Source organism: Anolis sagrei, chromosome 4 (assembly GCF_037176765.1).
Source record: "Anolis sagrei isolate rAnoSag1 chromosome 4, rAnoSag1.mat, whole genome shotgun sequence".
NCBI lineage: Eukaryota > Metazoa > Chordata > Lepidosauria > Squamata > Dactyloidae > Anolis > Anolis sagrei.
In genome coordinates, this window is record NC_090024.1 from 176794799 (window position 1) to 176820699 (window position 25901).

Sequence of the window (25901 nt, forward strand, 5' to 3'; positions counted from 1 at the left end):
CCTTCATGAAATAAGCTATAACTGAAGATGTAAAAAAAGATTGGCTAAGTAGGATTTTGCAGCAGAGGTCAGTGGGTGCAATATAGGTCTTACCAGTCACTCATCACTTGGAATGATAGTGGCTGGAGCAACAAGGTGATGATCAGAGAATGGGAGATAATTATCCCTCTCTCGTCTCCCTCTCTCTTTTCATTTTTGATATTTTTTGTATACAAGTGACTAGCATAAGCAAAAATTACATTGTAACATTCTAACAAATCATTTCCCTCTCACTCATGAACCCAGCACCCATGACCCCTCCTTCACCAATCTAGTACCCTGGCTGATGTCATTCCAGATGACAAAAAACTGACAGGAACCATGTTGTGTCCACTTGCAACCATGACAGTGAGAATGGGAGGGAATGGTAAAGGTGGTCATTGGACAGTCGGTGCTTTCTCCCACCTTTGCAGCTCCTAGGAGGGTTGGCGGTCTATGTAGAACAACCCTCTCTATAGATACTCAGGCAACAGACTTTAGTCTGCACCTTAAATGGGCTATCCAAGATAATAAATCAATTACACAGATAGGTTTCAGCACCTTAGCTAGTTCCTTTGAAATTCTGGCTGAAACTTGAAATGCCTTCACCACTTTGTTGGCATTGAAGTCCCAAGCCTCCCCTGTCTCTACCCGTGCTTTCACTTCTCTAATCTTCAAGGAGGGGCATGATCCTCCAGTTGATCATAAATTTGCTGCTGAAAATCCCAGGAATAAAAACCACACAAAACCAACTAACACAAAGTTCCTCAAAGTAGACAAGAGCAAAGCAGACAGCAATCTCCCAAAGCACTGAGGCTTCCCCTTGAAGCCCTAAAGCCCTGAACTCTCAGGCTAGTGCTCTCTCTGGCACTAGCATTCCCTTTAGTTCTAGGTCTTAACTGAACACACTGCTCTTAAGTGAAACTGGGCCAACTGATGGCTCTTGATTCAAAATGCTCTTAAGTTGGGAAGCTCCTAAGTAAAGGTTCTACTGTACTTTATATTAGTATATTCATTCATGTGCAGCTAAAAATTGCACATACATTATTTCCATAACCTTTGTACTTCTCTGCAAACATACTAGCATTATTTCATTCATGGTACAGATGGAAAGTTGAGGCTGGGAGAATATCGACTTTTGTAAGACCATCTTTTGTGTTTTTAGCAGTTAGATTTAAATTCAGCTTTCCATTCTACCCACTATGCTAAAATATCAAATTGTGGTTTGGTATCTTCTTCTGTTGTTTCACCTTGAATAATCCCAGATGCATGTACATTTTTTAAATTTTCCAGTCAGCTACAATGCAAACATTATTGAACTTCCATATTCTCTTCTGAAATGCCTGTATTCCCCAAAGCCATGTATTACATGATTGCGGTGCTAAACCGTCATTACAGCTGAGCTCGGATTTCATTTATTGGAAACCCATAGGGTTGCTTTCCAAAACCAAACTCTGCACTGAAGTATACCACACTCTCATGTTCACATAAAATTGAAAAGTTTCCAGAAATATCAACAAGACTGAGTCAGGATCTGGAAATCATGGCATATGGCAACAGATATGTGATTGGATCTGGGCTTTGTTATGAGCAAAGAGGGCACATATGAATATATTGGACTGCTCAGCCAGTTGGAAACTGTTCTGTATCTCAGTTAGATTAAAGTACTTGGAAGATAATTTAGGCCCACTAAATCCAATCAGATTGGATAGGCTGTGAGTTTATCTAAGGGCTTTTGCAGATATTATTTTACTAGAGAAGCAGGATAAAGAAATTTTATCTTTTCTGCCTACCCTCATATTTTAATTGGAAAGGGGAAAAGATAAGATCAGCATGTTTTGGTAATTTCTCCTAAGTTTGCTTCATTATGCTTGCTTCTTAACATCCATGCTGTAATGCTGCAATATCAACATTCAGTTGGCACACCATCTTTCTGTTCAACACATTGTGTTAAGGATGCTCCAAGTTCAGTGAAACTTCAAAACGCTAAGGATTATAGCTGTACAATAACAGGCATTCACAGAAATAGTCAGTAGTCCGCTTTGACTTTAAAAGATGGAATGAAGTAGGCTGTGCCCATGAAAGCTAAATCTAGACATTTCTGCATCACAGTTAGTTTCAAAAATAGATGTATTATGGGTATCTATGTGTTATTATTCATGCTTCTCCACTATTTTGGAGCTGAATAGTTGTTAGTGTCAGAGTTTGGGGGGGGGGGGTTGGTTAACTACCATCAAATCAACTTCAGCTTGTGACAATCTGATGAATAAGATATCTCCAAGTCACCCTGCCATCAACAGCCCTGCTCAGGTCTTTCAGACTCAGAACCATGGATTCCTTAATCTACTTTATCCATTTGACATGCAGTTTCCTTCTTTTCTCTCTGCCTTCTACTTTACCAAGCATTATAGTCTTTCCTAGTGAGTTCTGTCTTCTCACGATATGGTCAAAATACAAGAATCTCAATTTAGTTATCTTGCCATCTAGGGAGATTTCTTGTTGGATTTGCTCTAGGATTAATTTTTTCTCCAGCACCATATTTCAAATGAGTTGATTTGTCAATAGTGGACCTCAACTCTAAGAAATCAAGATGTGGAACCCATAACTCAAGCTGTCATGCAACTGAAACTGCATTTCACTCTACCAGGTGTTAACCAGTATGATCTGCATAAAAGGGTAGAGTTGGAAACAGTTGGATAGGGCCTCAGTGGCCCAATAATTTAGCAGTCTGTTTTTATTCAGTGCACCTATGAAATATTCAACTGTATAGTGGAATATGGTAGTATTGTCATTCCTTGGTCTTAAAAGAGAATTTTTAAAAATTTGCAAATAATCTCTAGATGTAGAATGTAGCTGTAAGGGATAGGATGTTGGTCATTTAGCTTTGTTTACGGCCCTGCCCACTGTTCTTCTATCCACAAATAACATAGTAAAGACATGGAGTAGAAAAATGAAACATTGGCTCTGGTCTTGCCTCCAAATTTGTGTGCCCATCCAAAGTTGTATGCCCATCTATATGTTATAGAAAAGAGGGTGAGGTATCTGATCAACCAGTTATATATGTTATAGAAAAGTGTTGTAGTTCACCGTGTTGCTCGAGTTGCTACTCCTAGTAGCAGGGAGAACGGGTCTACTTTAGAGTCAGAGGGAGAACAGCAGCGTCAGCACATTAGAGAAATCATTATTGCTCCAAGCGATACTGACACATTCCCAGGTTTCTCCGATTGTGAGATGGGGGATGGGGAAGTGAGCAGAGTTGTAAAGAGGGCTGCTCGTGAGCCAGAGTCTGAAGGGGAATTACAAGGGAAACGTATTCGGGAGATACTTTGTGCACCAACAGAGGATGAATATTTCCTTGGGTTTGAAAGGAGTTCTCGGACTGGAAGTGATATGGAAGAAGAGGAGGAGTTAGATTGGACCCGTGTACAAAACATAAGGGATATCTGTAACCAGCCCACCTCTAGTGAGGAATTTGAGGGGTTCACTGGGAATTGGCAGCCAGGGGACTCTTGGTAGGATCTGAACCCTGATAATCGTTGGCAGAGGTGGAGGGATGGGCATTCAGCTGCAGGTTTGGGAGCAGCTGAGAGTGATGACGAGAGGGTGGGGAGCTCATCAAGCTCTGAGGAAGAACTTTGAGATAAAAGTGGGTTCAGTTTGGACTACAAGTCGCAGAAGGCAAAGTGTCTTCATGGGACATAATTCTTTGTACCTGCCAACTTTCCACCTTGGGTCCTGGGTATAGCTTTGTGTGTTCCTGTGCTCCTGTTTCCTCAGTGACTCCAGTGTTCCAGCCTTGCTTCTCAACGGAATTGACTACGGACCGGTTTGACTTCGCTTTTGGACTTCTGGACCTTGTTTGCTAATATCTTTGTGACTTTATCAACTTTGAGTTTTGAAACTATGCTTTTCCAGCTTCAGAGACTGTGCTTTTGTCCTATTTTGATTTTTTAAGCAATTCGCTTCATCTTTGGTTTAATCTGGATTATTAGGCAGCACTATAATCCGGATTATATTTTCGTTACTCCTATTGACTGTATTTTGGTGCCAAATTGCTCCAGCGGGCCTTAGCACTGAAGTTAAGTGCTTTGTAGGTCCCTTTGTTTGCAATAAAGCTGTGTTTGAACCTTTTATCTGTGTCTGGCGTTGTTTAAGGCTTCTGGGTCCTGACAGAAAAGAGGGTGTTCTTTAGCCTTATATTTCAGCTATTTGCATTTAACGAACAAGACTTGTGTTTCTTGGTATGCTGTATTAGTCTATAAATACTGTTATTTCCCAAGAGTTGTAGGCATTCATTCTACTTTGCACCCCTGGTAGCAAAACACTTGTAAACAATGAACTAAAATAAGGAGACTTTAAAAGTATTGCCATTATGAAACTTGTGTGAAACATTTAAACTTGGTAGTAGGCCTATTAAGTATTACATTATATAAATTGTGTTCTATTGCATGACTGTGTGTTTATAGAAATTGGGTTGTGTGCTGACATCATTTGGAATATTTTTAGAGCACAATTCCTGGGTGTCTGCACTTAATATGTGTGGTCTTTTGAAACACAATTGTTCTTCCAGGGCTTTAGGCTAGATTATTATTCTGTGTGGATTAAATAAATAGATTTACTCGACACTGTTTAAATCAGGGTTGGGCTTTGTTGGAAAGCTTCACCTTTGTGAACCTAAGTGATTGATTGACAATACATTATACCAGTCAAACTTGTAAGAGCTAAAATGAACAGGGATTTTCTGAACTGCTGTCTCCAGCTGAGAAATAGCTAAGCAGCCAGGAGCCCATATCCCATTAAAAAGAGTTAATATTTTGGCAACAAAGAATACACACATGAAAGCAGTGTTTAAGAAAAAAAGTCTTCTGGTTTATTTCATTTTTATGGTCAAATCATTTGAACGTAACACATAACAGAATGTATGCACAGTACTCTTAATTTGGACTTGATTTTTCTTAAAGATGTTTGACTTGTTTGTATTTATTTCAACATTGCCTTTTATTTAAAAGCAATCTTGGCCACTTTTGGACTTGGTGGTTTTATTTATCATCTCTGAAATTTTGACCTAGTTCTGGGACATGTTTGTTAGCAGTTTTATTATCATGGGAGGAAATCATATTGAGCTAAGAAATAGAAGAATGTGTTCCTAAGGTCACTGACTAACCAGATGTCACATAAATAGGACTTAAATTTCAGAGATGGGCCTGCTGTTTCAGTGCTATATATCCAACAGTCCAAGAAATAGCAATTCCATTTTCATGTTTCTTCCTCTTATCATTTAATTCACCCAATCCATTCAATTGAGGAAACAAACCTTTATTCTAACAAATGCCACACATTATAGAAACCTAATCTAATCAGCACTAACGGGTGTTGATCTGTGAAGTAAGGAAAGAATGGAAGTGGGCACACAGCAAGATGGTGTTGATAGTACTAGTCATTAAATGATTTGAGGCTATAAAATGGCAACACCATTTTTGTTATATGAAAAATCTTGAAGGTTTCATTTCAGTTATAGCACTTTTAAGGCAGTAATCACAGATGAACATATTTTCATTATAGTTACGTAAGTCGGAGACATGCTGTCCTTAACAAACAGTCAGGAGGTCAACCATGTGCATACTATTCTTTATGTGATTGCCCATATATATAGTAGGGCTGGTTAAACCTCATAAACTGAATCCACTTTCTGGATAGGCTATACCCCATTTCCCATGTCAGTGTTAACTGATGCTTCCTCAGTTATATCAATCCCATTCTATATTCTTTCAATCCCTAGCAACCTGCAACTTTGCTAGATCATGCTATTTAATTAATTAATTAATTAATTAATTGAAATGTGACTTTAAGATTGATTTAAACAAATATTGTTGTCTTCCCGACATATCATCAGTTGTGCAAGAATTCTTCCAGGGGAATCCCATACATCATTATCTATGGAAGGCTCATCCTGGCAAATCACAACATTAAGGAGGCAAAATAGCCCTGAAAAGGTTAGTTGATTGACTGTACTTAAGGCAATCTGAAGCAAGGAATGGTGCCAAGTTTCAGAAAGTACAATATTGTCTAAAAGCATACACAGAATTTGGCCTGAAACAGAATGGATGAAGACAAACTCATTTAGTCAATAATTGGGAGACAAGAAAAAATAGAGTAATTCTGTAAATTCTGATGAACAATGCAGGTAATTGTACTGAATTACAATGACTGTGGCTGGGAAATACAATGAATTCATGTATAACCATCTCTAGTGATACTAATTATAGAACTGGATTACAATGAAGATGTTTTGGATGATTGAGATCAAAAAAGAGATTGTACTGCACTGGGATTAGTGGGCAGAATATTTACTTTGTGTTCAGGCATAACTTCTTTCACAGGCTCTATATTCTTTTGTCCAATTTTTAACCATTTTTTATTCTTTGCTGAAAGATACTAGCTTTGGAAGAAATTAATCATGCAGAACTACTTGGTTTAAAAACAACAACAGGATGAGAACAGTGGAAATTCCATGTCATTGTTAGCTATATTAAATGCCTGCTTACAATGCAATGGGAGTTTCAAGACTGCCTTTCAGCACAGGGTAAAAGCACCATCATATGTGAGCATCTCATTCTGCTGGCATACTTACAGACATTGTGGATGCAAACAACCAATTAGGTGATTAGTCTTCACAATGTGGATGTCATTGTAAATGCAAATTAGGCATGAAATCATTCACACATTTTTGAAGGAGGTACTGGACTTCAGGGTACTTGAGTTTTGTTTTTGGAATGCTACTGTCCTTTTGAACCATCATTTTTCTGTACTTCCAACACAAGGGGGGAAAGGAAGGGGAAAATGAAAATGATTGTGTGTTGGGGCAATTATGTTGAAAGACTCTGCCTCCAGAGACAATTTCCATTTTTCTCACTTCTGACATAACCACTTCAGGTAATCAAAATATTGGGTGGGCGATGAGGATGTTGGCAACCATGGGATGAACCTGGCAAACCTACAAAAGAAAGAAAGAATTAGCATTTCACAACTGCTAGGAAACCATTTGATTGTGCTTGTTTAGGAAACTTGTAAAGTATATTTTCTGAAACATCTATTTTATTTTATTTTAAAGTGGAATAACAATAGACAAAGCGATGTAAATTTGGGGAAATATAAGGAATCAGTGAATATCCATGAATGAGAAAGTATGCATATATTGTAAAATGTTTGTTAATATTTTCGGAATGGAAAATATCACCCCACTGAAATGTTATTGTACCAGCTAGTTTAACCTTAACCTCATGTCCAGAGTTGGACACGACTAGACTTAATGTCAAATAATAAAGCCTGCAAAACTAAAAAATAGTTGATTCAAACCTTGATTCCAGTCTGTCACTTTGTAATGCTTGAATGAGCTCTAGTCCAATTGACTTCTGTGATGTTTGTCATTCAGATCAAATTTCTTTGTATTTTCTACAGCTTCCTCAGCCTGCCTGCCTGCTTGTGTGCATATGTGTGTGTGCACATGCACACATAAGGGGGGGGGGGGGGTAAAATTTCAATGTTAATTCATTGCCTTGGTTATTTAAATTCTTTGAAGGTCATGGGCTGATGAGAACAGGCAGGCCTTTCCCCTGTAGCCTTGGAAACAGCACTGAATAATCTTATACTGCTGTCTCTATTTTGAAAGTCTACAGTAAATGCAGTGCTCTCTAGCTTCCAAGAGATACTTTTAACACTAAAGAAATGATTTAAAAAATAAACATGGAAATAGCTTTAAATCACAGATCATTTTGCATTACCTTAAGTTTGTTAAAAAAAAATGGTTTCATTTTTTAGATTATAAAGAAGTTTTACCTGAAATTTCCTTGGGTCCCTTACATGGGGCCCTTACACTCTACACCAGAGTTTCTCAAATTGTGCTCCTCCAGATGTTTTGTACTTCAGATCCCACAATTCCTAACATCTGACAAGCTGGCTGGGATTTTTGGGAGCTGAAGTCCAAAACACCTGGAGAAGCACACTTTCAGAAACACTGCTCTACACTATTAGAGCACTGTGATTCTCTGTGTAATGATCATGCCTGCATGCTGTGCAGTCCTCGGATTTGTAGTTTGAGAAGACAATAAAGCTCTCTGACAGAAAATACTTCTTGCTAAACTATCAATCTTCCCCTAGAACTTCATAGGATGTTGACATGACAGTTAGAGGCTTATCTCTAACTGACATTGAATTCTTGCTGGCTTTTGTGAGCTGCCTTGAGTCCCCTGTGAAAGGTGTGTGAAAGGGGGGGGGGGTATAAATCAGGTAAATAAATAAAATAATTATCTCTATCCATTTCATTCTGGCTGGTTATAGGACAGAGACAAGTTTGGTGGATGATCATTGCAAGGAATTGGACATGGCAAGTGCATCTCTGTTGGATCTTCTGGATCTCTGAGATGCTTTAAATACCATTGATTCCAGTATCCTTCTGAGCTGAAGCTCTGTAATGAGATCTAGGGGTCCTGTCATGCAGTGATTCAAATCTGTTCCCGAGGGGAAAATTCAGATAGTAGTGCTGGAAGATTCTAATTCAATGACCTGGTGGTTGAAAGAGGTCATCCAGAGTCTGATGACAGCCAAATCTACCTTTCCTTCTTATCTGAGCCAAAGGACACGGTCATAGTACTGTGTCAATGTCTGCTGTCAGAAATAGACTGGATGAAATTGAAATTTAATCTGAACAAGCCAGAAGTGCTCCTTGTCATTCAAAAGGCAGGTTGGGGGGGAAAAAATGGTCATGTCAGGAGCGACTTGAGAAACTGCAAGTCGCTTCTGGTGTGAGAGAATTGGCCGTCTGCAAGGACATTGCCCAAGGGACGCCCGGATGATTTGATGTTTTTATCATCCTTGCGGGAGGCTTCTCTTATGTCCACGCATGAAGAGCTGGAGCTGATAGAGGGGGCTCATCCGCCTCTCCCCGGATTCGAACCTGCTACCTGTTGGTCTTCAGTCCTGCCGGCACAGGGGTTTAACCCACTGCACCACCGGGGGCTCCTGGGGTTGGGGAATAGGGACTTTGCATTGTTGGATAGGGTTGCACTCCCCTTGAACTGTCAGGCCTGCAGGTTGCATATTCTCATGGACTCAAATCTCAACCTGGATGCCTAGGTTTCATTCTCCTTCTGCACTGCCCTATAGCCCAGGATATGATCCTAGATTATCTTCTTAACCCACATGATCTGGCAGTGGAGACTTATATAATTCAGTTCAAACCAGATAAAATGGGATCGAATCTTGGGATGTAAGGACAGTGTAGAAGGGGCCTCTCAGTCTCCAGGGGTGCATTTTCCTAGCTAAAATGAATCTTCCAGCTGTGAAATGTTAAATTGATTGTCCCTGGTTAATATCATGGGGCTCATGCTAAGAACCTCGTTACACTAGAGCATGGATCCACTTTAAATCCAGTTTCCACCTCCTGAAGAATTATGTTGCTTGTAGTTTAATGAGGGCCCTTTAAACTGCTCAACCAGAGAGATTCTGGGCCTCACTAAACTACAACCACCAGAATTCTGCAGGAGGCAGAAACTGGATTTAAAGTGGATCCATGGTCTAGTGCAGAGTTTCTCAAACTCTGCTCCTCCAGATGTTTTGGATGTCATCTCTTACAATTCCTAACAACAGATAAGCTGGCTGGGATTTCTGGGAGCTGAAGTACAAAACACCTGGAAGAGCACAGTTTGAGAAATACTGCCCTAGTGTGATGAGGCTGTAGGAGAAAGGTGGCATACTAACTACCCAACTAACTAATGCATTGAATAAAATAATACCATAATTGTGTAGTATGAAAAGGGCCATGGTAAACAAACACATTTGATAGTGAATTCACATGCTCATCACTAAATACTACAAAGCCTAAATCCTCTAAAGACACTACCTAGATCCTTAACCTGCTCCTCAGAGGGTTTGGCTTCCTGACCTTTTACCATTTTCATCACCTTTCTATGGATGTTTTCCATCAGACAACTGAAGAATATCAGGACCAATATGCATGAAATGTGTGAGTGAGATCTCACATGATGTTAGAATGGAAAACTGTCAGTGAATACAACATGCTATAAATATGCTATATTTCAGAGGAACTGTCAAACTGTCCCTGTTATTCCTTACATAAAAAAGCCGTAAACAAAAATCCTGAGGTCACCAGAAGTCAACACATACATATAATCAGCAAATTGTCTGGTTGTAGATTTAGCCATAGAATCAAGGCTTGGTTGATTTTAAAAAAGAGTTCAAATCCTGTTTTGGATGTAGGGGGTACTGGTGGTTCGATTCTAAAGTCACTTCTTTAAAAAAAAATCTAAACTTAACGAGACTTTGGAATAGTGTCGTTAATGGCAGACATGCATGTGCGGTAGGAAAAAACGGCACTGGCATTGGGGAAACGTCAGGGTCTCTTCCACTCAGGCCACTCCCAACCGAGGGGCTCTTCCACTCCAGGCCTGCCTTGGCTGTCAATGCGGAAGAGGAAGAGGATGAGGTGATACACTCCCCGGGACAGCTGCATCACCTCCTTCTCCTCCTCCTGTCACGTAATTCAGATTATCAAAGTAAAGGTAAAGGTTTCCCCTTGACATTCAGTCTAGTCATGTCAGACTCTGGAGAGTGATGTTCATCTCCATTTCTAAGCCAAAGAGCCGGCGTTGTTGATAGACACCTCCAAGGTCATGTCATCAGCATGACTATATGAAGCGCCATTACTTTCCCGCCGAAGCAGTACCTATTGATGTACTCACATTTGCATGTTTTCAAACTGCTAGGTTGGCAGAAGCTGAGGCTAACAGCAATAGATCACCCCACTCACTGGATTCAAACTGTGAAGCTTTCAGTCAGCAAGTTCATCAGCTCAGTAGTTTAACCCACTGCATCACCGGGAGCTTCATGTCAAAGTAGATAATCCACATTATTTGCTTTGAACTAGATTATATGAGTACACTGTCTCATAGAAGCATGGAATCATAGAGTTGGAAGAGACCTCTTGGGCCATCCAGTCCAACCCCCTGCCAAGAAGTAGGAAAATTGCATTCAAAGCACCCCCGACAGATGGCCATCCAGCCTCTGTTTAAAAGCTTCCAAAGAAGGAGCCTCCACCATATAACCCAGTTCAAAGCAGATAATCTGGATTTTATATGGCAGTGTAAAATGGGCCATAATTAACACACCAGCAGAGATGCCCAACAGAGCCCAGGATCTATGAAAATCGCTGTCTGCAAGCCTCTTTCCTTTCATTACAATTATTTTCACTTCTCTCTCTCTCTCTCTCTCTCTCTCTCTCTCTCTCTCTCTCTCTCTCTCTCTCTCTCTCTCTGTGTATATATATATATATATATATATATATATATATATATATATCCTAGAAAACTCAAGTTGCCAAGTGAGTTTCCAAGGACATATGTACTCCTCCCCCCCTTTTATATATAGGGGGGGGGGGTTGTATATCCTACAAAACTCACCTGGCCACATCAGAGGAGGAGGAGGCAACACAGCTGTCTGGTGAATGTATCGTCTCCTCCTCTTCCGCATTAGACAAAGACTACTCGGCCATTTTGGCTAATGAGCAGCAAGGCAGTGTGGGAAATGTAGTTTAACAGCAGGGCCTTTTGTAATCTCTACCATTGGGGGCCTGCCCTTCACAAACTACAACAATGGCTGTGCCCACCTCATTCCTCCCTTGCATCACCCGAGGAGGGGAAGCATGAGATTTTAAAACTGTTAGGCTTTACAAAAGTTGCTTAATGGTTGTGAAAATTACAAGAACCTTGGGAGACATCCAAACATTATGGAATATTTAACCAAAAAAAGGGTAAGTGATAAGTGGATTTGCCCTTCCCACTTTTCCTGCATGGTTCAAAATTGCTTCAGAAGCCAAAATTCAGTAGGTTTTTAGAACTTTTGGGTTTTTCCTAACTGAACCTATCAAACTCTAATAGGATCTTGTCACATGTGCTGCCACTGGTATGATGGGACCCCTGTCCCATCATACAGGGAAAACCCTCAATAAGTCGGCTCAACACATCTTTCCTCATGGAAAAACGGGAAGCACTGCTGGCTTCTTTTCAGGGTTTTTTTTTTCCAGTTCCGCTACGGAGCGGCCCCGGAAGTACTTGTAATGAATGTGATGGGAGTTGTCAGGTTCTGTGGAGAACTTGAAAAACCTACTTCCTACCACTGAAAAGAAACCTGTGTGAAGAGGTCCATAGTGTAATAAGACCAATTTAAGTTACATTAATTATATAGTCACAATGGGTTGTTCAAAATATGATGAGTAAATCTGGAATCAATTCTAACAGCGTAAACATTTAAATTGTTTAGCCTTATGCAACCCAGTTAACTCCAGATGTTTTACTACAAGTTACAACCGCTCCATCCAGCTGTCCACTGATTGGTGATGATGGGATTTGTACTGAACCATCTGGGTGAGTTTGGGAAGGTTGCTTTAGATTTTTAAATAAATCCTGGAATTAATCTAGGGCAGATTCTAGGGAATACATAACAGCCAATCAGTATATTAAATGTGTAGGTGTAGTACTGGAAAATTTAACAATGCTGTATCTCTATAGCACAGTAATCAAATTCACAATGTAGCAGCTGAATAACTTTTTCCTCACATAGTGTCTAGCATAAAAAAAGGAACAAGCTTAATCTTAGTGTATAAAAGTGGGTTTACTTTAAATTTCTTGAACAGAGTCAAATATGTGGTCCAATAGAAAAAAGACAGAAAGAATATTTGAATGGCTGCATGTTAGAGTGAGATAGGAAGAGTGGGTGTGGAAAAACAAACAAATCTAAAGTTGCCGAAATGCAAACAAGAAATTATTGAGCACACACATTAAGAGATTGCTACTTCTAAAATTTTAGAATTTCGATATAAGTTTTCAAGCTTCTTCTGAATTTGTTGTGACATGAATCAATGATTGGACTGTTTCGTGCTTGCCAGTGGTTTCCATGAAACTTTAGATTCATGAATGAGCTCTCCTGAGTAGAAACACTTTTGTTTGAAATACAGTGAGCCCTTTACACTCACTGGGGTTAGGGGCACAGGCTGCATATAAAAATACCACACACAATTTTCAACGTGAGAGAGCACCTTGCAAGGTATCTCTAGATCCTTCAGTGTGATTCTATAGTCTGCTGGAAGCTAGAGTTGCACTGGAGGACAGAGATTTCCAGTGAGATGTTTTCTTTAGGAATCTATACATTCTGTATCATCAGTGTGAGGCAGAAATTTACCATAGAGTCCCAAACAAGTACTAATATGAAAAATCAATCACCTCCTCCCTGCCATTATTATTTTTCTGCAGAAAAGGTGAACAGGATCTTGGAGAAGTCCATAGCCCTCCCATCTTTTTTCACCTTTCAATGAGAGGCCAGAGTTGGTTCTTATCTTTATCACAAATGATGATTAAGAAAAGGATCAGAATTGTGTAAATGAAAATCAACTCCTTTCAAACTGAAATTGGTAACTTATTTTACAAGGCCCAATGAAAGTGAAAAACCACAAAATGGTTTTTTTTAACCTGAGAAAACACCTCTCTATGAATTCCTAGGTCACCCAGCAAGACCCTGTTGTCAAGTTCTGCTGGAAGCTGACCATAGAATAGCAGTGGTGGTTCTAGAGATTCCTAGAGAGTATTCTCTCAAGGAATATCTAGGTTCTCAGCATGACATTTGGGAGTTTAGTGGAGGATGTAGATGTTCCTAGAGAAAATATTTTAATGAAATCTGTAAAAGTCAAACCCGCAAATGTGATGGGCTTACTCTATTTAATATATGTTGAAGTGCTCTTGCCAGGACAATTCTAATTTGGTTCCTAACAGCTGTGTAACATCCTAACAAATGATATAACTCATGGCTAGTCATTCATCTGGGCTGGGCATGCATTCTTAGATCTTAGTCAAGAGACAATCAAAAGGTAATCTTATAGGTCATTCATTTCACTATCAAGGGTAGTTGCCTCTTTAAACTGTTATTTGGAAAATACATGATAAAACAGAATCCCAACTACTGGATTTTCTTTGTTTTCACACATTTTATGTATATATTATTGGCCCTGATAGTCTTCAATTGTTTGTTGAAAAAATCCATAGAAGAGTGATGAAAATAGTAAAAGGTCAGGAAGCCAAACTCTCTGAGGAGCAGGTTAAGGAGCTAGGTATGTTTAGCTTGGGCAGAAGAAGGTTAAGAAGGGAAATGATAGCTATGGTTAAGGATTTGAAAAGATGTCATACTGAGGAGGGAAGGAGCTTTCTGCTGCTTTACAGACTAGGACATGGGGCAATAGATTCAGTCTGCAGGAAAGGAGAGGCTGATGGTAAGAGCTGTTTGACAATTCTATAACTTGCCTCTCTCTGTTTTAAAACAGAAGATGGGTGATCATCTGTTAGGAGTGCTTCCTGCATAGATTGGACTAGATAGACTAGATGGCCCCTTGTGGTTCCTTCTATGATTTTATCATAGGCATATCAACAAACCTTAACTCATTTTCACTAAAGTAACCATTTGAAAGCATCCTTACAAAGCACCTTCTGGAGGAGTTTGCTTACTATATTTAAAAGGCACTCAGTCTAGGCAATTAAAAATGTCAAGGTTTTCCTCTGGCTATTTCTTACTTCTCTTCTGTCAGACTGACAACATTGAGTAGAAACTCTTCCTCTTAGCCTTTCTGTTTTCCTTGAGGCTTGCCAATCATGCTGCTTGCCTTTGCCCACAGTTTGTTGTCTTTGCAGATGGCCACAGCATGAGCTACCAAAAGCTTCAGTGAGTCTGACAAGAGATTCTGTTAACCTAACTCAAGCGTGTGACCCGCCATCCAACCAGAGCACAAAGGGGCTTTTCACAGACTTGTTGCTGCCTCAAATATTTCATTTCATGGGTTTCAATTAATCTGTATTTATTGCCACTTATCTTAAATGGCTAACAATATCAAGAGTTTAGGGAGTGCTTTTAATGTCAAACTGGGTCAATTAAAAGGCTACTTAAAATATTTGCAAAAGTTTTCATCCAAAAGTTGGCCCCTCAGTCTGCCTCTAACTAATATGGTTTAAACAAACACTCCGCTTATGAAGAATGACATCGAGTACATTTTCCCTCTTTATATCTTTCAAGATCCCAGGATCAATTTCCTTTAGTTTTGCACTTTTACACTTACTGGATTTAGGTAGGACAATTTAAATATATCTGTAACAAAAGATGCATTCAAGACTTTCAGAAGAAGAAGGCCAGTTACAGTTTAGATTGTAGGTAGCAGTGATACAACACTATTAAAATAAAGATTGAAACCCAAACCACTTATTCACGAGGAGCCTGATTGTCTTCTGTTCAAATGAAATCATTGTACCAACATGTTTTCTGTTCCCTTTACTATTTTCTGCAGCAACATGAATGGACCATGTTAGAACGTTTGTCAGGCTGATCTTAAAACATTTTATTTCCTTATTAAAGGGCTTTAAAACTAGATTTTAGCCACCAGTGGTGTGTAAAACATTTTCAATTAATGAACAAGTGTGTTTACATTAATAAGAATGCACTGTGGGTATTTTTTAATATATGGCTTTAGCTGTTCATGTCTGAAAGGTACCTCTTTAAAAACTAGCTTTTAGTGCATTTCATTTGGGAATATCTATTTTAATTTGCATACATTTTATTAGGATGTGCATAGACGAGGAGCCTAAAAAATTGTAGCGCAGCATAGTTACCTCACATTCCATAGTTTCACAAAGGCCTTGAACTCATCATTGTAACATATCTGATTAACACTCCAACCAACAAGTCAAAAGTGAGAGAGGTGGGTTGTATGTGTGCCTGCAGACTGGTGGATTGCAGATACATAACATTAGAGAAAACCCAACTGTTTGCACATTAGATGTTTATATCTTACTTTTATCTCAAGAACCCAAAGTGGCTGATAACCTTTAAAAACTATACAATTTAAAAGCCTACAAAATATAAATATTATAATATAATTAAATATCACCCATTCTTCAAACAATTCCGTTAAACTACTATTAAAAAAAACAAATAAATATGACACTGTTAAAAACAATTCAAACAGTGCCTAAGCTGCTTGTAGTTGTGAGTTCTATTTTCCGTTTGGGAAGGATAATAAATAAAATATTATGTTTAAGAACAATAAAATGATCAAGAAATGGCCTAAGCAAATACATGACTTGAGTGTATAGCAGAAATGCCGAACACCAGCAATTGTTATTTATCTCAAATGTCTTAATAAACGCCCTTGAAAATATTAGTTGTACACACATCTACTACATGGATTATTTTAATGTGTAACATTTTGTATTTTAATGTCATGTTTGGGAGTTTTCAAATTATGTGGTTTTAAATAGTTCTATGTTATCTTAGTTATATTTCCATTTTAATTTTGTGTTGTCCCACCTTGAGCCTTGGGGGAGAGTGATAAGAAATCATTTGTTGTTGTTTCCACATGGAGAATGACCTTCCTCTTCAATAAATCTAGCTGCCAAGTGAAGTGAAGGCCGTGATCCAGCGTGCCTATTGGACAAGGGGACAGGAAGACAAAGGCTATTGGACTGGGGAATAGAAAATAGAGAGCTCTTGGACTGAGGGGTGAAGGGTAGAAGGCAATTGGGCTGGGGGATAAAGGATAAGGAGCTATTGGACTAAGGAAGAGAAGATGAAGGTTTACTAGACTGGAAAGTAGGGGGTAGGGAGCTATTGGACTGGGGATAGGAAAAAGAGAGCTGTTGGGCTGAGGGATAGGGGAGAGGGAGCTATTGGGTTGGGGTGCGAAGGGTAGGGTACAATAGGCCTGAGGGTTAAGGCGTAGGGAGCTATTAGGCTGAAGGGATGGGGATAAAGGGATACAGACTGGGGAGAAGGGGGACATTAGGCTGGGGGTAAGAAATAGGAAGTTATCGGGCTGGGGGGCAGAAGGTCAGAGGCTTTTGGGATGGGATAAGGGATCGGGGAGCAAGGTCTTTTGAACTGGAAAATAAGGGGGTGGGGACTGTTGGGTTGCAGGATAGGAGATAGGAGAGTCTTGAGCTGGGGGATAGGGGATAGAAATTCTAGTTGAGCGAGTCAATATTGTGTTGCTTGGCTCCTATCAAGGAATTCTGATGATTCTCTTAACAATAATAGGATAGAATCATAAATGTCATGGGAGCTGGAGGAAGTTGAAGTCTGCTATCAGCTGTGAGACATTTTCATTGGGGCTTGAGTAGTGGGGAAAATGTCCCATGTTACATGGTCTCTGGGGAATAGGAGATTCAATTTTCTGATCTGAGGCCCTATTTTGAGTGTGGGGGGCAACTTCCAAGATTCTCTCTGGCCTATTTGAAAATTGATTGTTCTGGGGAATTACCTGAGGGGAATTATCTAATCAAAAGGGGACGCACAGATAAGTTTTGAAACACCCTCCTTACTTTAATCTCCCAACTTTGAAGGGAGTATTAGATCAGCCCCCTCCCTCCTGTCCTTCAGAAAGATGGTAAAAACTTGGCTGTGGGACCATACCTTTGGGATAATGCAATAAGGTAATAAAAGGAAACCATCTGGCATGGCTGGTTTGAGATGGTTTAAACAATTTGATTTTAAAGTGGATACAACTGATTTTAATGTTTGTGTATATTTGTAGTTTGTTTTATTCTGGCATTGATGCTTTTTGTCCTTTCTCCTGGTAATATTTGACAAGAGCTACTGCTGATTTTCCTGTGGTCCAGAGTGGAATAACCACGGCTGTCTGAACTTTTTCTTTTGTTTCTCAAGGGGCATTTCAAAGTATAATAATAATAATAATAATAATAATAATAATAATAATAATAATAATATATTTATATTCCACTCCATCTCCCCAGAGGGTCTCAGGCTGGATACCAAACATAAAAGGCAAACATTCAATGCCCGAATACAACAATACATCCATACTAACAAAGTTTAAACAACCCAACATATGTACAGGATGTACATGATGAAGGCATTCCTTCATTTTCTGTGCTCAACTCATTTGTTCTTATTAGGATAACTTAAAATACAGTGAATACTGTGCTAGATTTTCCAAACCAATAAAACCACATCCCAAATGTTTTCACATGGATGTAGTGTTAAAAGAACATAGATATAGTGCTTAAAGGACATATATAAAAAGACATATGTGGTGGGAATGTGATAAATTATAAATATTTTTGTAAGCACTTGTACAAAGAATCAATAAAATATTGAAGGAATGTCTGATTTGGAATAGGGAAAATTATATAATGCAGAATTTAGAAATTGGAATTGACCAAGAAAAAATTAATAAAGCACATATTAAATTGTGCAAAAGCAGTAATAATGTATGGTTGGAAAGAGATGCAAAAGTGGGATTTATGTAAGTAGAAACAATATGTAGTAATGTTTTATTTTATATTGGAAAGTAAGGCTACATATAATGGTTGGAGAAATGAAGATCTATAAATTAGAAATTGGGAAAAGCGGGTTGATTGTGTGAATGGGACAGAGCAGAAGATGGAAATGAAAGATACAATTAATATGATTTTCCACATGAAAGATAATGGATATTAAAATAAATAACTAGACTTTCCCAAAAAGGGAAAAGGGGATTTAAGAATGGGAAATGAAATAAATATGAAAGGGTTTTATTTATGGAATATTATGTGAATGAATGATGAGTTCTTGAATTTTACATGTGATATTGTATTTTTGTTTTATTTCTGTTCCTCTTTGAAAAAAAGCACATACCAAAGTTTCTACCTCTCTCTCAAAAATAATGTGAAAGGCTTATAATACAGAGGCAATCCTGGGGTGGAAAGGATTCGCAGAAGTGGACTGAGAATCCTTTACTTATTATAAATGTGAAGAATATAGGAAAACTGGGATGTATGGAGGCAGTCCAGGAGGATCACAAAGATGGGTACATGATTGTAAAAAAGTTTAAAATTCTGGTTAAAAGAAATGCATTTTTTAAAGAAGTAAACCACAAATTACTAGCCATTGGGATTTGGCATTAACCCTGGACAAAGATTTCCTGATGTGGCTCAACCATAACTAAAAAGCTAGAATAAGATAGTCAGAGAGAGAAGTAATGAACATGGTTAAGAAAAAATGCCTGGCTCATCCGTATCTTGTTGCAAGTCCACAGACTGAACTGACAACTGACAACAAGAATTTCCATAGACAAGTAGCAGTGTTACAGATGGAAATACATACTGAATTTAATACTATGCAGACAAAAGAAATTTGAATTAATTTCCCCCATATGTCTTAATAATGAAAAAAGAAGAGAAAAGTTTGTATATCAGATGGCTTATCTGCAAATCACTATTATTATTTTTTGGGGAAATTAAAAAAAATCTATAGACTTGATTTAAATAATTTCTGCTTTTGCACATTTTGTAGCTGTAGTGAAATTTACCTTTAAGGCAACTAGGCCGAAGCCTGTAGGCCAGTAGCTATCATCTTGGAAGACAGGCAGAAGCAGGAGGAGGAGTCAAGCCGACTCCTGATTGGTGGGAGCAATTAGGGGAGGAGTCGGTTGAGAGAGGAAAAGAGGCTGTCAGCTTTTGACAGGGAGAGAAGTGTCTTGACATCAGACACAGAAAGAAGGGATTTTTAGGAGAGGAAGCTAGATAGAGTTCTGACAGGAAAGAAAGCTTTAAAGTGAGCCTTAAGGATAGGGAATAAGTCGCAGATAAGGGCTAGGGTTACTGTATTGAGAAGATCAGTAACAGAAAGACTTGTCTACTTAGACTTAGGAGAAGTTTAAGGGAGCTTATTGCCCTGTGTGTGAGACAGATAGGAGTCTGTTCTCGAAGTGATACTGTTTCTAAGAATAGAACAGTGTGCTTAAGGAAACTCGCAGTTAATAAAAGCTTTATTGTTAGTAGAACTAGCTGTTTAACCCAACTAAGTCTCTACAAACTGAATCAAGCTTCTGTACCGCTCATTCTATGAGTCAACATTTGTTTAAAGTTCAATAAACCTTTTCTAGTTCACCTTTAACTGGCTTCAGCCTCAGTCTGTCTAACCTTTTTAGAGTCCAGTCAACCAGTAAGGCAGTTACAGAAGAACCAAGGGCAAACACGCTTTACCTAACACACATTCACACCTATGGTTCCTCAGACCAATAAAGCTGAGGTGGTGGCAGCCATATCTACCAATAACATCGGTCATTGATATATTTAACCTATGGTCAGTCGCTAATTATTTTACAGTGGTGGCAGCGGTGGGATTGTTTGACCACCCTGCCCAAGCTGTGTGGCCTCTAATTGTTTTACAGTAGCACATTTGGAGGACATGATTTCTTTTCATTATTAAGCTTATATATATATATATAAGCTCATTATTAAGCATATATATATATATATATATATATATATATATAGACAGAGATGCCATCAAGGGCAGGTAATAATCCAGATTTCAAGAAAAGTCTTTAGCTGCAAATGCTAGAAGACAGTATAATAATAAGCTAGTTAGATGACTATTGCAGCCAGGTCGCTGTGCCAAGATGAGAGGCCCAGCCTAGCAGGAAGGCACTGGGCGTTTACCAGCCGCACACCTCCTCCTCCCTTGTCACAGCAACTCAATTGGGTCACTGTGCTGAGAGGAAAGGCCCAGCCCGGCAGGAAGGTGTGCGGCTGAGTGTGCCTTTTTCCCTCCGCACAGTGACCCAGCTGGATAGCTGTGCCGAGAGGAGAGGCCCAGCCTGGCGCAAAGGCATGTGGCTAATAGGGCTTCTACCAGTTGTGTGCCTTCCTCTCCTCTCCTCTCAGCACAGCAGCCCAGCTGCATTGATATTCCAAAAGGAGAGATGAAGCCTAGCCTGGCACGGTGGGAAGGTTTGCGACTGATAGAAGTCCTGCATCTTCCTCTCCTCCCCTCTTGGCACAATGACCCAGTGACCCTTTGCAGGGCTTCTACCAGTCACACATCTTTCTCTCTTCACCAATCATGCATGTACCCCCCATGCATACCATCCATCCCACCCTCACCCCCACATAAACTGCTCTCACCCCCCTGACCTGGCCTGGCCTGGCCTACCTGCCTCTACCTGGCCCAGCCCACGGCCCCCAGGCTCAGAAGTTTGCCCATGCCTGCTTTACCTGGAACCATGCTTCCATGGGGAAGGTGGCAAATGTACAGCTTTCTTAATGTCTGTTGAGATATTTACTTGGGCCATATAGAAACATAAAGAGCATGCTTCTTGGTTCCACACATGTGCAAATAACTGAAAATTTAACTGGTTGATTAATGGACTAGTTCAATGAACCTGATTTCTTTACTAACTATAAGCACTAATGGTTTTCCAGTAACATTTTCCCAACAGCATGTGCTAGTGTCATTTTCTCAATGGTTTGTGCAATAGCCACACTTGTGAAATTCTGCAATTACATAAGTTTGATGAGGGAGCAACAGAAGTATAGACCATATTTGAAGTAATGAAAACTGTCTCCATGCACACATGTGCCCTAGGTAGGAACAGATTTAAGGAAAGGAAAATTAAAACTTCAGACAAGGAAGAAGCATCTCTTTGTTTAAAGCCATGCCGTATAAACATGTTATTCTTGGTGTTCTTGTTGTGTTATAGCATGACAACTTTTGTTACCAAAGATGGGGTGGAGACTACGAGATAGCAGTCCATCTGAAGTTCAAACTACTTGTTTAGTTCTTTCACATGTGTTGACAAGCAAGCAAAGTTTATTAAATAGTCTATTGACTGCATCAACATTAAAAACAAAAACAGAAACGTGCACAAACAGACAACAATCACCATCCCAAGACCCCACAACAGCGAACCAACACACATTCAAACCTGATTAGGTTAAAAGATAACTAAAAATATCATCATTAAAATGTCAAACATGTGTTGTTTGTTCAGTCCACCCAAGCCCCACATTCAATATATGTGTTTAGTCCTATAATTGTGGTAGGCAGAGATATCTGTTGCTGTATCTTTAACCCCACCAGGGCTATCAGTTTTGGAGACAGATTGATCCCAGGGTAAGGGACAAACATCCCATCATACATTATCGCCTTCTACTGGGTGCCTCAATGGGTGCTTTCAAGTAAAAACATCAGGAGAACCAATCTTGGATCTCCTGAGTGTAGTTTAGTCTTAAATCTGTCCATGGGGTGGATGAATACTTGAGGAATTTAAATCTTTTCCTTGCAGGTGTTTAACAGCCCTTCAGCTTTATTGGAGTTCTAGTGAGCTAGATATGGAGACTTGAACAAACACAACTGTGGGAAAATATGATGAGACAATATGACCAAGCACATCTGCTTTTCCTTTGTTAATTCTCCAGTGCTGTGCATAAGCAGGCAATGGTGGAATATCCCTTGGTTTGTAACAGAAATATTGAAAGACCTGGATTTAATTGTCCTGCATTTATTACATGAAAGGAGTGAATTATGGCCCACTTTACAGAATCTCCAGTGAAAGTGAATATTAACATTGCAGAAAATGGTTCTTTGCCAGAGATATAACCCTGTCAAAACAGCTCCCTCCCTCTTGCTGGGATGTACTGGAAAAAAAGCCCATGAATTTGCTACCTCCTGCCAGTTAAAGCTCAGGGTGAAATGCAAAACCAAAAGCTGCCAATAATTACATATTTGATTCAGATGTTATGGGACATGTTTTGTATGTCTGTGTGTGTGTGTGTGTGTGTGTTTATTGAGTGTGAGATCTGTCAGGAAAAAGGAAAAAATGCAGCAATACAAAAAAGAATTAGTGTGTCTTTATATGTCTTTGATATTAGAAAAACACATTTCTGAGAAGATAGTTTCTGAGAGCATTAGACTACGGTGTCGATTTTTATTTTCCTATAGTTTGCTGGCCCTTACACTTTAAATCAAAGTATTTTGCATTCCAGTGAAATTGATTTCTCTCACTCTAACTCTAATGGTTTGTCCATGCTATTTTAATTGTCTTGAATTGCATAGCAGCAGATGGCTCATGAAAACTTTACTATGGGAGTAGGGTTGGAACAATACAAATACCAATTCTGATCCTCCCCCTCCCTTTCTCTCTCATGCACATGCACACACACATATACATACATACACACAGAGGCTAAGAGTATATTTCTGTATCACACACACACACACACACACACACACACACACGAGTATGAGAGAATGTAGTGCTCTGTCCCCCTCTTGTGGTTACCAAACCTTATAGATTCTGAAGAAATGTATTCATTTTAGCCTTGCACTAAAGACATTTAGTCATGGGTCAGATGAATAGTAAAGATTTCACATTGGTTCTATATCCAAACCTCATCAAGAAAGGATGACTACTACAGGCACATACCCTAGTTTGATCCTAGATTGCCATGAATATTCAAAAGGCATTACAGAAACGTCATATACTTGTAGAATTTTGAGTCAACAACTTTTTTACTGTTAGATTCACTATACAGCTGCTTCCTACAATACAGTGTTATCTTGTGAGAAGTAAATCCAATGCCAATCGATCAGTCTTTATTCCAGACAAGTGTATGTAGGTTATGACCCATTCTGTATGTGGAGCGGAATAACTTATTGGCTGGTGTATGAACTAGAAATGTGTTAGTTTCAGCTCTGAACACATTGGATAACTTTTGAAGAAACTCTAAATTACTCTCAATTGTTATTGTTGCTGATGCTGAACTACTAAGTACATTTGCTGAATTATTTTTTAAAAAGACAAGGCATCTTACAATTAAAGGTATATTAACATTTAGAACAAAAACAAACAGTATATGATAGGTAGTCTTATACTCTATGTAGTGTTTTTTATTTATTTCCATCAACAATAGCTTATAGGGATACCTTCATGAGATATCACTCACCAGGTACATCTAATTCTATGAAATACCACCCGCCCCCCCAAGCCATGGCACTTATGGGAGGGATAGCTTGAAATTTTAAGCCTTGGAAGGAGGAATGTTTCTAAGCTGTCCTTCCCAAAAGTGACTAATTTTATAGGACACCCACCCACTCCCATCAAGAGTCAGTATTGATAACATAGCATCCTCTGGCTTTAGGCATCCCCTGCTGCTATAGCAATGGTGGCAGAATAATCCACTGTGCAACATTTCAAGAGATCTCAGCCTGAGAAATTTTTTAACCTGGTGTCCAAAGATATCATCATCGTGTCTAGACAGGCTTCACTGGGGAGATCTTCACTGGACTTAGCTCCATTATAATCATCATGATTTCCTGGTTGGAAATGCCATTGTGTCCTTCTGGACCTGCTCTCTGTTTTCCACAGTTTTCTGTAATTATACTGGCATCTAATGGTTGCCTGTTGTGAGCCACCCTGAGTCCCTCTTTGGAGGTGAGAAGGACAGGATATAAATGCTTGAAATAAATAAATAAATAAATACATAAATAAATTTATATTATATTTGTATTATTATGTTCATATTTTTCTAGATAAACAATATGTCTAAAAAATAAAGTCTGGATTAAAATGCAATGAAAATAATAGGGTAAAATACATTATTTTTGCATATACAAATAATTTAAAATTATGTGCTTTTTTTAAAAAAAAAGTTGAAAATGTTTTAATTGAAGATTTTTCTTTTAAAAAAACATTGCTCTTGAACATTGCTATTTTCTGTTGGTGGAAAGACAGCAGGGAGGAAGGCAGCACAGTATATCTCCCATGTCAGCAGAACCTGTATCTGCAGTTTCAATTAGGCACATTCAACAAAATATATCCTTTTTAGGCATTGTCTAGGTCCTTAGTGTAACTCTATTATATTTGAACCAGAAGTCCTTAATTTCAATAAGGTTCAATATTATCTGCAGTCTTGCATAGCCACATGAAGTCCAGGAATCTATTCTTCATGGATTCAAGGACAGTCTTTCTTCTTAGGAAGTCCTGGACTCTGCAAGCAGCCAGGCACTGTAATTGTCCTGCCAAATGTGAATATCGAGGTGATGTAGCTGAGAGAAACCTCCTTCTGAAGATCTTGAAACCTGGCAGGCTCATAAAGCAGGGTGGCATTGTTGGTGTTTATGTGCTTATGTCTCTCCTTTGTCCTAAAACTGGGACTCTAGACAGAGAACAAAAATTAAAACAAATAACAGTTTTTACAAAGACATAATTGAAAAAATATATAAGTACTTCTTAAGATTCAACTCTCTGTAGAATTAAAAATGGTGAAAACAAATCTATAGAAGAAAGGATAAACAGTAAAACAGCATATTTTTGAAGGCCATTGAGATGAGTTCCTAATAGTCTCTCAAACAGAGAAAGTTTCATTTGTTGATGAAGGACAGCAAGCAGGTAACTATCCTAGTCTCTGTTGGAAGGGACTTCTAAATTTGAAGCAGTGAGGAGGCAATGTCAGGATCAGAAGCATTGAGTATGTTGACACTCTCTCATCTTGCAATTGTAGTTGTCTGAGAAGAAAATGTCTGACAAGTTCTTATCTATTAGACTATTCTCCTAAAAGATTGTTTTGGATTAAAGGAGATAAGTGATTTTGCCACCCTTAGCTTCATAGAAAAAGGGTAAATGCTAAGTATTTGAAGTAGGAAAACTGTACATTATGTGAGAAGGAATGAAAGTGTCGCTATACACAATCAAGTGAATATGGATCAAACATATGCTCATATTCTTACCAGTGAGATGTAGCTTTTTATGTGTCTTTGTAGCCTTCACTTCTGATTCCTTAAAATGCATCATTTGTTTGACTCAGAAAGAAGACTTGTTACAAAAACATAAGCTCCTTTGTGTTTTGCTATAAAGGATACAAACAATCTGGAAAAGAATGAATTAAACTTTCAAGTGCACCATCCTTTATGAATCAGGTAGCACTTTATTGGTAAACTGTGTAAAACTTTTAAGTGCACCATCCTTTATGAATCAGGTGGTACTTTATTGGCAAACT

The 25901-nt window shown here is 38.8% G+C and overlaps 1 protein-coding gene across 2 annotated transcripts in view; it reads left to right on the forward strand.

Moving 5' to 3' along the window:
* The window catches only part of TRABD2B (TraB domain containing 2B), a 339123-nt gene that overhangs the window by 248307 nt on the left and 64915 nt on the right, over nt 1–25901 (forward strand). Inside the window, exon 5 of one of the 2 annotated variants that reach the window (XM_067467891.1) lies at nt 3796–3945. The exons of the other annotated variant lie outside the window; for it this stretch is intronic. Within the exon in view, the coding sequence (XP_067323992.1) occupies nt 3796–3884 (89 nt within the window). The 3' untranslated portion in view covers nt 3885–3945. Of the gene's footprint in view, nt 1–3795; nt 3946–25901 lie in introns of those variants that run through there. 2 annotated transcript variants of the gene reach the window in all.